At 43.8% G+C, this 18,012-nt stretch overlaps 1 protein-coding gene and 1 long non-coding RNA gene across 3 annotated transcripts in view; one reads left to right on the top strand and one right to left on the bottom strand.

The window, feature by feature from the left end:
• The window catches only part of PISD (phosphatidylserine decarboxylase), a 59,829-nt gene extending 55,690 nt beyond the window's left edge, over nucleotides 1–4,139 (bottom strand). Inside the window, exon 1 of the mRNA XM_019643082.1 lies at nucleotides 3,948–4,139. Within this exon, the coding sequence (XP_019498627.1) occupies nucleotides 3,948–4,012 (65 nt within the window). The 5' untranslated portion in view covers nucleotides 4,013–4,139. The remainder of the gene's footprint in view (nucleotides 1–3,947) is intronic.
• A 69-nt stretch (nucleotides 4,140–4,208) lies between these two features.
• On the top strand, nucleotides 4,209–8,293 carry LOC109383044 (uncharacterized). 2 transcript variants are annotated; one of them, XR_002124041.1, is made up of 3 exons: nucleotides 4,209–4,277; nucleotides 7,458–7,504; nucleotides 7,930–8,293. It is a non-coding gene; the product is annotated as an uncharacterized LOC109383044 (long non-coding RNA). The 2 variants fall into 2 exon arrangements; XR_002124042.1 differs by having other exon boundaries at nucleotides 4,215–4,418.
• The last annotated feature ends 9,719 nt before the right edge of the window (nucleotides 8,294–18,012 follow it).

Below are 18,012 nucleotides of genomic sequence, written 5' to 3'. Positions count from 1 at the left end.
ACAAGTTGCTGTCCTTTTGTTCTTCAGTCTAGTTGTGGAGGACGTCGCTTCACTGGCCCATGTTGGTATTATCATTGCGCTCTTCCGGAATGAGGCAGATCAGTCGCCGGCCCCTGGACAGCCGCTCACAGAGGTTCTTGGCAGCTCACGCTGGCTGCCAGCTACACACGGTCGCTTATGGCAGCCCACCGCAGCAGGGGCTGTAGCCTACGTCGTCGCCAGCGACTCATGGCAGCCCAGCTCCAGGTCGAGCTGCTGCTCACCATCTTAGCTGTAGAGGGCAGTGTCATTGGCCCTCATGTGGGATCCGAACGGGGGCCCTGCTGCTCAGAGCTGGCGTCCCAAGCCAGCTCTTAACCAACGTGCCACTCGGCCGGCCCCCCTGGGACTAATTCTTAAGTCCTTTCTTTCTCATTTCCTACGTTCAAGCCACTGGCAAGGCATGAAGACTGTACCTTCCAAGTGCATCCTTATCTGCCTATTTCTCATCGCCACCATCACAGGCATACCTTGGAGATATTGTGGGTTCAGTTCCAGACCACCACCAAAAAGTATTACTATAAAGCAAGTTGTAATCTTTTTGCTGGTGGAGGGACTTGCCTTCAATTTGTAAAAAACGCAACATGTGTGAAGCACAATAAAGCAAAGTACAATAAAATGAAGTGTGCCTATACTCTAACCCTAGCCCAAGGCACCTGATCACTCTCACCCATGACTGCAATAGCCTGTTCTCCCTGCTTCCACTATTGGCCCTCTATACCTTCTTCACTACAAAACAGCCAGAGTGATTTCTTCAAAACAGAAAGACCAGGGCCGGCTGAGTGGCTCAGTTGGTTAAGAGTTGACTTAAGAGCGCGAGCTCCGAGCAACAGGGCCGGTGGTTCGATTCCCACATGGGCCAGTGATGCTGTGCCCAAGCTGAGCTGCCGCTGAGCTGCCAACAGGTGGCAGAATGGCTCAGCTGGTGTAACAACAAGATTGCCTGTTCGATGATGGGCTATGCCCACCCGCAACTATGACTAAACTGGGAAACTTGAGCTGAGCTGCCACTCGGATGACTCAATGGATAGGGCGTGCACTCTTAACAAGGCTGCTGGTTCAACTCCTGCATGGGATGGTGGCTATGCCCACCCACAACTAAGATTGAACACAGCACCTTGAGTTTAGAGGCCACGAGCTGCTGACAGGAAGCCAGATGGCGACTGGCGCCCTCCACAACGAAGACTGAAGAACAACAACTTGGCTGGTCCCCTTCCCCAATTACCCAACACTGTTCCCCCTCCCCCAATTCCCCAATAAAATCTTTAAAAACAAAAACAGAGAGACCAGACCCTACATAATGGTCCTTGCTAAACTCCCCATTCTCCTGCTGCTTTCCTTCTCCTCCTCACTCCTCTTGTCACTCCACACCTGTGCCACACTTTTGCATTTGCTATTTGCTCTGCTGGACTATGTGTCCAGCAGAGCAAACAGCAACACACCCTTTTATGTGGTTTAATCCCTGATCATTAAGATCTCTGCACAAATGTTTCCTCACTGGGTTTTCCTGACCACCATATGCCCAAGATTAACTTCCTTCATGTTTCTTCTCACCTGAAATATATATTCACTTAACTGTGTACTGTCTTCTCACCGAAGTATAATCTCAACAATGAGATTAAGCCGCAGGGAGATGAATAGATAAATTTAGATGTCTCTTCCACGTGGTGACCTCATGTGGACATCCTACAAGCAGGTAATTACATGCCCATGATTAAGCACTCAAGTCTGATCACATGGCTCAAATCTCAGTTCTGCCACTTATTAGCGGTGTGACATCAGCAAATTTAACTAATCCTAAACCTGTTTCTCCACCTCTGAAAACAGGGGCTACACCTCATTAGGAGTGAAACAATCATATAAAACCCTAAAGCCAGGGCCTGGTACCTACTTATTATTATTACTGTTATTTAAACTAATATTGATTTCATATTCATCTGGCACACACTAGGATGGCCATATTAATTGTCTATGACCAGGGCCCATGCTGACTGGTCTGTGCCTATATTGTCATAGTTATAAAATATTCTTAACATCAGTAGTGTGTTTCCTCTCTTCTACTAAAGTTCTTCAAATTCAGGCCTGTTTCAAATATACCTTTTAATTCCTCTTCCTCCCACTCCACCCCACCCCCATAGTTCCTGGCACTGTGGTTTGCAGTGGTAGGAATGTCATAAATATTTCTTAACAAAAGTCTTGCAAAAGCAACCACTCCCTAGGTACTATATCCATACTTGCTTGAATCTAAGTATCACCTGGGGGCACTTATAGCCTACACCTACTGAATCTGAACTTGGCAGCAGGGTGGGAATTTATCTGGGAATCTCTATTTCTAATAAATATCCACTCCATCCTTTTGTCAAACAAGTTGGGGAAACACAGCCCAAGATGTTGCTTTCTCTTTGTTCTACCACGTGTCACAAATCACCCAGTTCTGAAAAACTTCCCCACAATATGAGACTTGCATCTATGTCTCATAAATGCTGCTTCACTTAAAACTGAAGAAAATGTTATCTTTTTGTTTTCTGCATATATCAATATAGTTTCTTTTTATCTTGATATGTACTACCTTTGAAAATTAAGAGTTCTCATTCTACACAAATTCTCATCCCTCCCAACCACTGCACCTAAATCCAGTCTTACCTGCCTACATTGGTACTAAAGTATGACTTTGTTCCCCTTATTTTAATGACAGTGAATACATTCTCCTCATCATAATTTTTTAAAAATATTTTAGGAGTGTCATGTTTTAGTCTTTCCAACTCATTACACAACTTAGAAGAATTCATGGCTGACTAGAGCAGCACACCTGGTAATGACACGGAAACCAGAAACCCACCTGTCCAAATCCTAACAGTTACCACCGCATTGCAGAGTCCCCTCCTGAAAGAGCTACACGATCTCTGAATAGTTAATAGTTGGAGAGTTAAGCTTTCATGACAAAGCCAATGACAGTTTTTGTTCCCTCTCAGTCCAAATCCAGTGTCCTTTTATTTCCCAAAATTACAATGATAGGTCACCTCAGGTCACAGTGTAAGCTTTGCTCAACGCTAATAAAAGGAACCCGGCTGGAAACACAAAAGTACTGTGAGTCTCTCAAACATTCCCTCTTTGAAATGACACCAAGCAGCTGACTCTGAGTCACACCTACCAAAGTTTTAATCCATTTTCCGAGAGTCTAAATGCTACCAAACTATTTGGAATAATAGTAAACGCCCACATGGTGGGCAGCCTGAGTGGAAAGTCCTTGCATGAGAGAGGGAGAAAGACGTACTCCGGTCCGGGTTCTGGCTCTGCTAGTAACTGGCTGGGTGAAAATGAGCAAGTACCTCCCTCTCTCAGGGTCTCAATTTGGCCAACTCCAAAAAGAGCTCGATTTAGATGACCCCTCAGGTTTCTTCCAGCTCTAAGAACCTACGAGTTGGGAGTCACCAGGGTAACCAAGACCCAAATTCCAGAATACACTATTTTGAGATCACCGAACCCAATCCCCTCGCTCAAAGAACAATCCAAAGTGAAAGCCGCCTGACTCCCAGTCCAATGCTCTTCACAAATCACACCGCCCTTCCAGGAACACGAATCCCTAGAAGAGGAGTCCAGTCCTGCCTCGACTCCAGAGGCGGGCACGCAACTTATTCCATCTTTTCGTTTCTTTTTCTTGTCCCTTGTGCACTTCCACTTAGTTGGAAAAGGCAAAACGAAAAGCGCTTAGCCCAGATCCTAACCAAACCCAGGCCTCCCTACGTGACTGCAGTCGCACCTGCTCCCAAGCTCGAGGTGAAGGTGGGTGGCTCCGTCTCCACCTGAGCTCTCCTCAGGGCCCACGAAAGAGAAACGATTCCTTTCTCCCGACCTCGCTTTGGCCTAGGCCGCCCCCCACTCCGAGGCAGTCTCCCCAGGCACCATACCTGTTCCGCCAAGGCGCGACCCCGTGCAGCAGCCTCAGGTACCGATGCCCCACGGACGCCGCCATCTTGTCTCCTCCTTCTCGGTGGGCCACGCCCCCTTTCACATGAGGAGCGCACGTATGTGATGTCACAAGCCTCGAGTCACGGGGCCAATGAGAAACGCGGCGGCCTGAAGGTGGAGTTGACTGAGCTCCTCCCCCAGGAGCTCCCCGCCCCGTCAGCCTGGCGCTCCAGGCGCCTCTAAAGCCAGGTTGGGTAGGTCAGGGAGGTGACCGCTCGCGCTGTGCTATACCCTAGCCTGGGAGCAGCGTTACCAGTTGAGAGAGTTATGTTCGTATTTCCAACTATAATATATACTTGTTTATTTTTCCTTTTACTTCTGACAGTTTTTATTGAACATATTTTAATGTTTATGCAAATTCTAGATTATTATATCTTCCTTCTGGATTTGCTCTTTTTACCATTATGAATGTACGTACTTGTCTCTAATAATTCTATTTGCCTTAAACTCTAGCCTCATCTGATGTTAGTACAGCTATGCCATGGTTTTGTGTGTGTGTGTTGTTATTTAGTGTTTTTATGTCTTTTTCCATTATTATGTCTTCAAATTCTATGTGTCCTTATAGTTACAGCATGTCTTTTGTAAACAGTATATTATTGGGTCTTGTTTTTAAATTTAGCCTGACAATATTTATTCTTGAATTGGAACTTTTAGTCCATCATTGTTACCAATAGATTTGACCAAATTGCTCTATATTATCTTTTCTCTCTTTCCTCACCTACTTTTGGATATGTCAAGTTTCTTTCTTAATTATTCCACTCTTTCCCATTTGTTAACTGATTAGATATAATTTCTGTACTAGTCTTTTAATGATTACCATAGAGATTAAAACATGCCTGTTTGCCTTTTTTTATTTAGGTAAAATTTACATACACAGAAATACATAAGTCTTAAGTATAATTCAATGAGAGTTGGCAAGTATATATACAGCTATGCAACCATTATCCCAGTCAACATATGTAACCTTACCACTATCCCAGAAGAATGTTCCCTCAATCTCTTCCATACAATTTCTGCTATCTATAGGCAATTACTGTTCTGATTTCTAGCACTATATTAGTGTAGCCTGTTTTGTACTTCATATAAAAATTAAATCATGCAGTGTGCACTCTTTCGTGTTGGGCTCTTTTGCTCAGAATAATGTGTTTGAGATTTAAAACATTGGTAGTTCACATATTGGTAGTTCAATAGTTTTTACTGCTGAGTAATAGTCCTTATATAAACATAGCACAGTTTGTCCTATTGATAGACATTTGAGTTCTTTCTGGTTTGGGGTTATTAGGAACAAAGCCGCTGTAAACTTACTTGTACAAGTTTGTTTTTTAAGATTTTATTGGGGAATTGGGGGAGGGCAATAGCGTTGGGGAATCGGGGAAGGGGAACAGACAAGTTGCTGTCCGTTTGTTCTTCAGTCTAGTTGTAGAGGATGTTGCTTCACTGGCCCATGTTGGTATTATCATTGCACTCTTCCTGGGTGAGGCAGATCGGTTGCCGGCCTCTGGATGGCCGCTCACAGTGGCTCTTGGCAGCTCACATCGGCTGCTGGCGGCTCACGCTGGCTGCCGGCCACACACGGTAGCTATGGCAACCCACTGCAGCAGGGGCTGTAGCCTACACCATCGCTGGTGAATCACAGGAGCCCAGCTTCAGGTCGAGATGCTGTTCACCATCTTAGCTGTAGAGGGCAGTGTCATTGGCCTTCATGTGGGATCCGAACCTGGGTCCTGCTGCTCAGAGCTGGCGTCCAAAGCCAGCTCTTAACCAACGCGCCACTCGGCCGGCCCTGTACAAGTATTTTTTTAAATAGAAGTTTTCATTTCTCATGGGACTGGAATTATTGGATGTAGGGTAGGTAGATGTTTAATTTGATAAGAACTTGCCAAAGAGTTTTCCAAAATGGTTGTATCATTTTACATTCCTAACAGCCATGCATGAGTTCTGATTGCTTCACATTTTCACCAATGTTAATTTTAACCAATCTATGGATATGATGTGATATCTCATTATGGTTTCAATTATATTATCCAGAAGGTTAGTGATGTTGAGCACTTTTTTATGTGCTTATTGACCATTCATATAACTTCATTTGTGAAATGTCTACTCAAGTTTTTTTCCCACTTAAGTTGTTTAAATTTTTATTATTGTGTTGTCAGGGTTATTTATGCACTCTGAATATAAGTCCTTTATCAGATATATGTATTGCAAGTATTTCTTCCAGTCTGTGGCTGGTCTCTTCATAGTCTTAATGGAGTCTCTTGATAAGCAGAATTTTTTTATTGTTTTTTTTTTAGCTGAGCCATCCTGCTGCCTGTTGGCAGCTCAGTGGCAGCTCAGCTCAGGTCAGGCATCGAACTGCTGTTGCTCAGAGCTCACACTCTTGAGTGAGCTCTTAACCAACTGAGCCACTCAGCCGGCCCTTGATAAGCAGAAGTTTTTAATTTTAATGAAGTTTAAGTTATTGACTTTTTTCTTTTATAGTTTTTTTCATCCTAAGAAATCTGCTTACTCAAAGCTGTTAAGATATTCTCCCATATTTTTTCTAGAAGTTTGTCGTTTTATCTTTTATATTTTGGTGTATGGCTTCTCTCTAATTTTAGTAGGGCCGGCCGAGTGGCTCAGCTGGTTAAGAGCTCGCTTGGGAGCGCCAGCTCTGAGCAGCAGGGCTGCAGTTCAGATCCCACATTGCGGGTCAGTGACGTTCACCCTCTGCAGCTAAGATGATGAACAACAGCTCGACCTGGAGCTGGGCTGCTGTGAGTCGCCGGCAATGGCAAAGGCTGCAGCGGGGCTGCAGTGAGCTGCTGCGAGCTACGTGAGTGGCTGGCAGCCAGCGTGAGTGGCCGGCAGCCACTGTGAGCAGCCGACCAATGACTGGCGACCGATTGCCTTACCCAGGAAGAGCACAGTGATCATACCAACATGGGCCATTGAAGCGATGTCCTCCACAGCTAGACTGAAGAACAAAAACAGCAATTTGTCTACCTGTCTGTTCCCCTTCCCCGATTCCCCAATGCTGTTCACCTCCCCCCAATTCCCCAATAAAAAAAATCTTTTTAAAAATTTTTTTAAAAATTAATTTATGTATATAAAGTTAGGTTCATTTTTCTATAAATTTACCCAATTGTTCCAGCACTATCACTGAAAGGGGAAGGTGCATAAGGGAACTTTATGGGGCAGTGGAAATATCTAGGTGGTAGTGACATGGGTTATATATTTATCAGAACTCATCAAACAATACATATAAGCTCTGTCCATTCTCCAGTGGGTAAATTATATATCAATGAAATGAAAAATCTGGGATAACCCAAAACAGACAAAAACTACTGAGGTAAGCTTTGCTGAAAAAGTTTGCTTCATTTAAACTTCTCCAGTTTTTCTCTGACTCAGCCTGCAGCCAAAAAAGCTTTGAAGGAAAAAAACAACAACAGTTTTCTGTTTTTGTTTTCCAGAGACCATTTCCAAAATGACCCTTCTAAATCCCAGGCTTGATGTACAGGTGAGGGACATGAAGTCTTTTTTCCTTCCAACTCATGTATTGTCACACCAGGTCCTAGTGGTATTAAAAGGAGGAGGAAGGATCGCCTGAGTGGCTCAGTTGGTTAAGAGCTCGCTCAAGAGTGTGAGCTCTGAGCAACTGGGTTGCCGGTTCGATTCCCAGCCCGAACTGAGCTGCCAACAGGTGGCAGGATGGCTCAGCTTAAAAAAAAAAAAAAAAAAAGGAGGAAACACTGAAGCTGCTTGAAATGGGTTTGAGGGAATTTGCTATGATCAAGTGAAACCTGATGAGACAAGTAAAGAGTTAATAGGAGCGGGCTTGTGAGCTGGCAGGATGGGACAGGCAAAGAGTTAACAGGAGCAAGCTTGTGGGCTAACAGAAATAAGCTTAAACAGTAACTGCTTGTCTCTGACTCCCCTGGCCAGCACTGCACCTGCAAGCTGACAAGCATCTTACATCCATCATAGGAGAGAACGGAACCATTCCCAATCACAACAGTAACCCCCTGGAAGCTGACATCCATCGTAGATGGGAACAGGACAGTTCCCATGAGAAGGCAATTGTAACAGCAGCCCCCCTGTAAGCTGACAAGCACCCTATATCCTGCATGGAGAAATTTAAAACCCCAGCACTCCTTCTCATCGATGCAACTGTCCCCTATCAGACTCTGCCCTGGCAAACTTCTGCCGGTATCTCTCTCTTACCCCACTGTTTCACAGCTCTCCCTCTCAGTCTGCCCTGGCAAAACTTCTGCCAATTCCAAACAGAACTCTTTCTCCCTCTGTGTTACTGTCAATAAATCTTGTTTACTCTTGTAGACTCTCATAAATTTTTTTACATTCTGCGAACGACCAGGGATTAATTCTATGCCAAGACAAAACCCTCTGCTCCAGACTCCTCTGGCTACTTCCCAGCTGCCTTTGATGTGCACTGGACTAGAAGCTTCCAGCTACTCCTGTGTTGATAATGGTCTCCTCTGGTCAGGGTAAGGAAACAGCAGATGGATTTCATGTGTTGACAGATTTTGTTTAATCTCATTTTTCCCTGAAGTCATCCCATATAGAAATACACTGGGTTGGTGAGTCCATCACTAAAATCCTGGTGGGAGGGGGCCCAGCCGAGTGGCACGTTGGTTAAGAGCTGGCTTGGGACGCCAGAGGGCCCTGGTTCGGATCCCACATATGAGGGCCAGTGACACTGCCCTCTACAGCTAAGATGCTGAACAACAACCTGGAGCTGGGCTTCCGTGAGTTGCCAGCGACGGCGTAGGCTGCAGCCCCTGTGGCAGTGGGTTGCCATGGGCTACCATGTGTAGCCAGCAGCCAGCATGAGCGACCAGCAGCCTCCGTGAGCGGCCGTCCAGAAGCCAGCGACTGATCTGCCTCGCCTGGGAAGAGCGCAATGATGGTGCCAACTTGGGCCAGTGAAGGAACGTCCTCCACAACTAGACTGAAGAGCAAAAGGACAGCAACTTGTCTGTTCCCCTCCCCCCAATTCCCCAGCGCTGCTCCCATTCCCCAATTCCCCAATAAAAACCTTTAAAAAAAATTAAAATCCTGGTGGGAGTAGTTTCCTGATTCCAAGTAAAGATGGTTCTCCTCCAAAGCAGGGTTGACAAACTATTAGAAGTCCCCGTCTGTTTTTGTAAATAAAGTTTTATTGGAACACAGTATACCCATTTGTTTATATATCACCTATGGCTGCCTTCCTGCTACAACTGCAGAGTTAAATAGCTGCAACAAAGACTGTATTGCTTGCAAAGCCTGAAATATTTATTATCTGGCCCTTTACAATAAAGTTTGCTAACCCCTGGTCTAGAGCACCCTGCATGGTCACATAGAGAGAGTGACTGGAGGCCTCTGCCCTGTCATTCAAAGTGACAACAGCATCAGAGGTGGGGGCTGGCCACAGCCTCAAGAAAAATGTGTCGGAGAGGGCAGTCCATCAAGAGAGAAGAGTATCTCCATGGGATTATTTCTGCTCTTTGACCTTCAGTTATTACTAAGACTAGAATTTAAAGGAATTCGGATCAGGTTAGTTGTTGTAGGGGTTCGAAATGAGTCACCCCAAGATGTGCCACTTTGGCATATGAATTATTTTGAACTGAAGGCAACCAAGACCCTGCAGGCTCATAAGACATTTTTATCTTTCCCTTAAATAATTTAAATTAGGGGCTTTGCCCTTAATAAGAGTTACCACCCAAAATAACGTTTTATGGACTGTCTATATGGCAGGGCAAACTACTAATTACTGAATATCTGCTCTTTTTTTTTTTAAACTTTATTGGGGAACAATGTGTTTTTTTCCAGGACCCATCAGCTCCAAGTCAAGTTGTTGTCCTTTAATCTTAGTTGTGGAGGGCACAGCTCAGCTCCAAGTCCAGTCGCAATTTTCAATCTAGTTGTGGGTGGGTGCAGCTCACTGGCCCATGTGGGAATCAAACTGGCAACCCTGTTGCTCAGAGCTCGCGCTGTCAACCAACTGAGCCATCCAGCCTCCCCACATTTGCTCTTCTTAGCATCCTGTGAATGATCTTCCTTCCCCACTGAAGCCCCAAGATGTTTTACCTCATTCTTAGGTCAGAATGCCACATCTACCTCATTTTCTCATTTCTGATTCTAACTCTCTGGTGTATATAGGGTTCACATATGTATGTATGTAATTAAATTCGGTCATTTTCTCTTGTTAATCTAGTCAGTATCATGTAGATTTAATTATTAAACCAGCAGAAAGAACTTTGAGGATAGAGGAATTTCTTACTTCACCACATAGTGCTGGGATATGCGGGGAAAGATACAGAAGGATTGCTGGAGAGCTGGAAATCCTTGTGGAAAAGACAGGGAAGGCTTGCTAATGAGTTCAGGAGCTGCAGGGGGGCAAGTAAGTACCTAGCCAATCCAGAGAAGCAGAGATCATGGCTTCCAGCAGATATCTCATATCTGATGCTCATATCTATAGGTTGGGGGCCAGAAACTTCCTATAGAAATCCTAGCACAATTTTGCAGAGGAGGGTAATCATTACAACATGTTTCAAGAGCGAACAACAACAAAAATTAAAAGATACCAATAGACAATCTCTTACATTTTAAGAATGGGTACACACACACACACACACACACACACACACTCTAACCCTCTTAAGTTTTAAGTATACATATATGTGTATGTGTGTGTATAAAATCTTTACATATAAAATCTTTACATACAAAATCTTTTAAGGTCTCCTTCCAGTTATGAAGTTGTATGATTTTAAGGCAATATGTGACTGATTTGGGACTGTGTTCCATAAAATTTTCAAATAACAAATAAGCTCCAGATTGTGTCTTTTTTAAAGGGGATAAGGGAGAGGGGCAGGACAAAGAGAAGAGGAAGGGAGAGAAACAGGGATACAAAGGAAGATGTGGCGTTAGAAGCTAACATCCATAATAAGTCACAAATATGAAAAGAAGACAGTAAGGAGGGCAGGCAGGTTCATGAGGCATCACCTCCAGCCCCTGGCCTCTCAGAGATGTTATTCAAGTTCTTCCAAAGCTGTGTTGCAGACCAAAACGTGGTGCGTGATCTGTAGGCAGATAAATGTGGTCAGTGGGGCAAGTTCACTACAAGATCATGGATGGTCACCTTTATTAGCCCAGGAAAAGCTGTCTTCATGCAACAGGAGCAAAGGAGCAACTGCTAAATGGAGGTAGCTTATTTACCTGAAACAAGTATGTTCAGTTTGCATGATGCAGCCCAAGAAGTGAAAACATTACCCCAAAGGTAGCACCTGGAGGACTCTTGGACAACAGTAAACAAATTCTGGTCCTTCCAGTTGCCATTGATAACCCCTGAAAGTATCGTTTCTACTGTAATGTGAGTGGGTTGGAGAGAGCCTGTTTTTCAAAGCTTACAGGAAAAGAAAGAAAGAAATGGATAACTGAGTGGTTTTAGTAAAAGATAGTCCCAAACTTTAACACATGCTCCCTGCCCATCAACACTTGCCCTTGCTGTCCCTCCTTCAGTAGGGAAGAGTGTCCACTCTTGTGTCCAAGAGGGTCAAAGCACCCAGTGCCTTTCTTTCAGAGAGGCTGGTGGTATGTGAGCAGAGTGGGAAGAAAACTGTCAACATTTTTTTGCATGTGTGTGACAAAACTATTCATTTTCCCCATGCACCCTTAATACTTGAATACTTATTACTATAGATTGTTTGGCATGTGATTCTAAAGCAGCTGTGAATGAGGTAATCAAAGTCAATTCTCTTCTCTACTTTGAAAATATAGACTCTTAGAAGACTCTGATAACTAGTTACATTTACAAACAATCCCTATCACAGTTTCCTAAGCACAGTCTCTGCATAAAAGATGCTGACTATGTAAAATTCTCCAGAGGTTTTGCTTTGTTTCCCAACTGGAAACCCTGGACCATTAATGTAATTCGCATCTGCCGGAGGCTCCCATATCAACAATGGAAAATCCAGATAAACAGAATTCCCTGTAGTCCTGGGCAGGGCTTGCAACCAACTCTCCACTAACTAGTTATGTAACCCAGGTTAAATGACTTAACCACTCTGATCCTTGGTGGCTTATCTGGCCATTGGATATCGCTTACCTCATGGAATTGTGAGGATAGAATGATGTGGTACAATTTCAAAGCACCCTGGTAGGTGTGAATTATCCAAAGCCACTGGGCATTAACTACTTCTGAAATTTCCCTACTGCCACTAGGGGGCAGAATTAGCCTAGGATTTAAGAACCAGCATTCAATTCCCCCAAGATTCAACTTTGAATTTTCAAAGCAGTTTTGCAAACTGTGGATGGTGGTGGCTGAGCTGTATTATGGCTTTTGTGGTCCCTATGCATGTTTACATTAATGGACCACTTTGTCCATTAAAAAAATATTAAAAATTGTTATTTTACAATAGTCTTGATATAAAGACAATAGAATCCAGGCCTGGTTCATTATTATAATTATATTAATTTCTTCTTATTTGAAATAAATTAAAACAGTGCTGTGTGACGCTAAGAATATTATGATCTCTAGCATTTTTCCTACTGTGCCTATTGGTCAAGTTGGTCCTGGGTGGTGATGGGGAGGGTATGCCATCACCCCTGATGCAATGAGAGAAGTTTGGGCTTTGGAAGTGTCTGAGCCTTACCTTAGCTGGGCCTCTTATACGTGGTATGTATTAGTCTACTAGGGCTGCCATAACAAAATACCACAGACTGGGTGGCTTAAACAACATAAATTAATTTTCTCACAGTTCCGGAGGCCAGAAGTTGAAGATCAGGTTATCAAAAGGATTGGTTTCTTCTGAGGCCCCTTTCTTTGATTTACAGATGGTCGCCTTCTCACTGTGTCCTCACATGGTCTTTCCTCTGTGTGTGTACATCCCTGGTATCTCTGTGTGTGTCCAAATTTCCTCTTCTTATAAGGATATTAGTCAGATTAGAGCCCACCTGAACTATCTCATTTTAAGTTAATCACCTCTTTTAAAACCCTATCTCAAGATACAGTCAGATTCTAAAGGTTCTGGGGATTAGGACTTCAACATATAAGCTTTGGGGCGGGTGGGAGGGGGTGGCACAATTCAGACTATAACCCAGTGTGATCTTGAACAGTTGCTTAATGTCTCAAAGCCTGTTTGTCCATTTGTTAAAATGGGGCAACATCAGTAACTGCTTCATGGGCACAATAGAGTTTTCTTTTAGGGTGATGAAAATCTTCTTAACGAGAAAGAAATGAAGTTGTACATTGTGAATGTACTATCTGCCCCTGAATTGTTCACTTTAAAATGGTTAATTTTAACAACAAAAAAACCAAACAACCCAATTTAAAAATGGGCAAAAAGGGCCAGCTGAGTGGCTCAGTTGGTTAAGAGCTTGCTCAAGAGTGCGAGCTCTGAGTAACAGTGGTTCGATTCCCAGCCCAAGCTGAGCTGCCTCTGAGCTGCCAACAAGTGGCAGGATGGCTCAGCTAATAAATAAATAAATAAATAAATAAATAAATAAATAAATAAAGGCAAAAATTTGAACACCACGTCACACCCATTAGGATGGCTATAATTACAAAACAAAACAAAACAAAATAATAAATGTTAGAGAGGATGTGGAGAAATTGGAACCCTCTATAGCAGCGGTTCTCAACCTTCCTAATGCCGCGACCCCTTAATACAGTTCCTCATGTTATGGTGACCCCCAACCATAAAATTATTTTCATTGCTACTCTATAACTGTAATTTTGCTACTGTTATGAATTGTAATGTAAATATCTTTTTGTTTTCCGATGGTCTTAGGTGACCCCTGTGAAAGGATCATTTCTCGACCCACAGGTTGAGAACCACTGCTCTATAGTGTCGGTAGGAATGTAGGGGTGGCCGCTGTGGAAACCAGTTTGGCAGTTCCTCAAAAAGCTAAACGGGTTGGCTGGTTAGCTCAGTTGGTTAGAGCACAGGCTCATAACACCAAGGATATCGGTTCGATTCCCACATGGGCCAAGGAGCTGCACCCTCTACAACTAGACTGAAACAACTACTTGACTTGGAGCTGATGGGTCCTGGAAAAACACACTGTTCCCCAATAAAGTTTTTCTTTCCTTAAAAAAAAAAAAGCTAAACTGAATTTATCTTATGGTCCAACAATTACACTCCTAGGCATATACCCGAAGTAATTGAAAGCAGATATCTGTACATCAGTCTTCATTGAAGCACTAGTCACAACAGCCAAAAGGTGGAAACAGCCCAATGTTTATCAATAATATCAACAGATAAATGGATAAACAAATGTATGTTATCTACAGTTACAATGGAATGTTATTCCTCCTTAAAAAGGAAGGAAATTCTGACACATGCTACAACATCAATAATCCTTGAAGATGTTATGCTCAGTGAAATAAGCCAGACATAAAGGACACATATTGTGTAATTCCATTTGTATGAAGCACCTAGAATAAGCAAATTTATAGAGACAGAAAGTAGAACAGTGGTTACTAGGGACTGGGAGAGAGGGAGGATAGAAAGGAAGTTTTATTTAATATTTAGAGTTTTTGTTTGGAATGATTAAAAATTTTGGAAATACTGATAGTTGCACAGCATTGTGAATGTATTCAATGTCACTGAATTATATACTAACAATGGTTAAAATGGTAAATTTCATGTGATATGTATTGGGTTGTAAGAAAAGTCATGACGCATTTTTGCAACGAAAAACATAGAAAAAATACGTCATGACTTTTCCGATAACCCAATAGATATTTTACCACAATAAACACAATAAAAACAAAAAAAGGAAATAAGTGTTTTTATTCTTTCCTCAAAAATGGTTAATTTTGTTACATGAATGTCACCTCAATTTTTAAAATGGGAGGGACATCAATCATGAGTTAGATTTGGGGTTCAAACAGGATATGGAAAAGGTGACAAGAGGGTAGTCTGGTACTAAAAATAAAGAAGAGCATCTTTTTTAAAAAAAGAGAATTCTTTTTTTTTTTTTTTAGATTTTTATTGGGGAGTTGGGAAGGGGAACAGCCAAGTTGTTGTCCTTCAATCTTAGTTGTGGAGGGCGCAGCAAGCTCAGCTCCAAGTCCAGTTACTATCCGGCCACCCGTTGGCAGCTTGCAGCTGCTCAGCTCAAGGTGCCGTGTTCAATCTTAGTTGCGGTGGGCATAGTCCACCATCCCATGTGGGAGTTGAACCAGCAACCTTGTTGTTAGGAGCACGTGCTCTCACCAGCTGAGTTATTCTGCCACCTGTTGGCAGCTCAGCGGCGGCTCAGCTCGGGCGCAGCTCACTGGCCCATGTGGAAATTGAACCGGCAACCCTGTTGCTCAGAGCTCATGTTCTTAACCAACTGAGCCACTCGGCCAGCCCCAAAGAAAATCATCTTAAGTGTCCTGCAAAAGCTCACACAAAAAAGGAGATTAGCCTTCAACAAGCATTATTGAATGCCTCCTTCATATCAGGCCCACGGTTAGACTCAGGGAATCCCAGTTGTGGCCCCAAGTTGTCTTGAGTTCACCACCCCTTAAGGTAGATAGACATCAGCTACTACCTACAGGACAATGCACTAAGTTCTAGAATAGCTGTACATGTAGAAGGAAATTTGGAGGTGGATGGCCATGAGGGCCTAACTGCTTGGAAAGAGGTGACCGGTTCTAGGGCGGAGGCAGCCATCCCATGTGCCGTGAGGCCTTGGAGTGTCCAGCTGTGGAGGCTGGCTGAGGTTCTCTCCAGTCTCACTTTACAGAACCTGGACACCCCCTTCTTATTGGCCAGAAACAGTGGCTTCAAAATGATTTTTAGGATTATACAAGAAATTTGGTAAATAGCAGTGCTACAAGATGAGAGTCTCAGAAAAGGTCCCATTTCACAAGACTTCACTATGGCCAAACTGGTTTCCACATTTATGGCTGGATCTGGGTGGGCACACTCCAGCTCATAGGTGTTGGAGAAGCCACCTACTTGGAAACTGACCTGCCTGCCTGCCATCAGTGACACTATGTTCTAACGGTACGTCCATCACTCTATTCCTTCTTTCACTTTATTGTTCTTCAGAGGCCTCATTACTACATGTCATGACATCACACAGGCTATTCGCTTATTATTTTCCACTATAATGTAAGTCCCATAACAGCAAAAAAATATTTATTGAATGAATGCCCAGATCTCCTAGGTCTCCATATGTGAGAAACTCAAGGGACGAGGCTCTAGGCAACACATTGATTTAACACCAAACTCAGCTCTCTTTAGGTCTGAATATTCTAGCCTACTCTGTATGTACAATTTGAAATCAATAGACTTTTTGATGACAAAGTTGAGGTTACTTATATTAAAATGGTATCAATTGTTACAATAGTTGTAAGAGAGATCCAAAACCTAATTTTAAACCCATTTGAATAATCCAACTATAGCTATCTAATTCTATGAACAAATTTCTGGGTTTTGACATTATACTCAACACTCTCTAAAAACAGTGACTTGCCAGACCGGCGGAGTGGCTCAGTTGGTTAAGAGCATGCTCAAGAGTGCAAGCCCTGAGCAACAGGGTGGCCAGTTCAATTGCCGGGCTGAGCTGCTGCTGAGCCACCAACAGGTGGCAGGATGGCTCAGCTAATCAATCTATCAATCAATCAATAATAAAAACAACGAGTTGCCAGCTTGTTACAGGCTTACCAGCTCCCTGTATTTTTTCTTCCTAACACTCATCACAGTTTCTAATTTTCTATGTATTGCACTTTTAAAATCACCACTTGCACTGCCTCGCTCCCCCCCAGAAGGCAGCATCCATTCCTCTGTTTGCTCACCATTAAATCCCTAGAGCTGGGGTGGCCAGGTGGCTCAGTTGGTTAGAGCATGTGCTCTGAACAACAAGGTTGCCAGTTTGATTCCCACATGGGCCAGTGAGCTGCGCCCTCCACAACTAGATTGAAACAACTACTTGACTTGGAGCTGATGGGTCCTGGAAATAACACACTGTTACCTCCCTGCCCTCCCCCCACCAAAAAAAATAATAAATCCCTAGAGCCTACTACAGTGGGATCTGGGGCATGGGAGGTGCTAAACAAATGCTTGTAGAATGATGAACCAAAGCAAGTGACTGGAAGTCACTGAGATGTAGCAGAATCCAATCATCTTAAGTCGGAGTCCAAGTGCTAGAAACGATGAAGCAACTGTTCTCTTTGAAAGTATTAGTATTATTTGAGAGTATTAACAATTTGAACAGGGGGAATTTGTCCATTTCCCCCTGCTACCTGGCTTCCTAGCAGTCTTTCCTCAAGGCCACCACACCTTCCCTCACTTGAGACAGTCCCTGAGGTCAAGAAAAAGAGTAGAGAAGCTGATGCCCCTTCATTCATTCAAGGACAGCTTTTTCAGGATGGGGGACTATTGGGCAGAGAGGGCTTTCCTGGACCCCACCCACCTATCCCTGCAGTAGGCACCCAAGGAGAGCCAATCCTGTCTGACCTGTATCAATCCTCACAGGACAGTGCTTCAAACAAGATCCAAACAAGGTAGGGTCCTGGCCCCAGCCACTCTTCACTTCTTATCTCCCCCCTCTCCTTTCTGTGTCCTTCAAAGACATCCACTCTGGCCAGTCCTGAGCACACCATGCCACCTTTGCCTGCCAATGTGGTAGAAAGAGCACAAGTTTGGGAACCAAATGGACCCCAGTTCAAATATGAAGATCCTGATTTGATTCCAGCTCTGCCACAAACTAGTTGTTGACCTAGAGCAACTTACTTAGATTCTCTGCACAGTTTCCTCATTTTAAAAATAGGAATAAAGCGGGCCGGCCAAGTGGCACCTTGGTTAAGAGCTGACTTGGGATGCCAGAGGGCCCCGGTTCGGATCCCACATATGAGAGCCAGTGATACTGCCCTCTATAGCTAAGATGATAAACAACAGCTCAACCTAGAGCTGGGCTGCTGTGAGTCGCCGGCGACGGTGTAGGCTGCAGCCCCTGCTGCAGTGGGTTGCCATGGGCTACCGTATGTAGCCAGCAGCCAGCGTGAGCGGCTAGCAGCCGCCGTGAGCG

This window comes from Hipposideros armiger, unplaced genomic scaffold, assembly GCF_001890085.2.
Source record: "Hipposideros armiger isolate ML-2016 unplaced genomic scaffold, ASM189008v1 scaffold_75, whole genome shotgun sequence".
NCBI lineage: Eukaryota > Metazoa > Chordata > Mammalia > Chiroptera > Hipposideridae > Hipposideros > Hipposideros armiger.
This window is presented reverse-complemented; position numbering and strand designations above follow the sequence as displayed.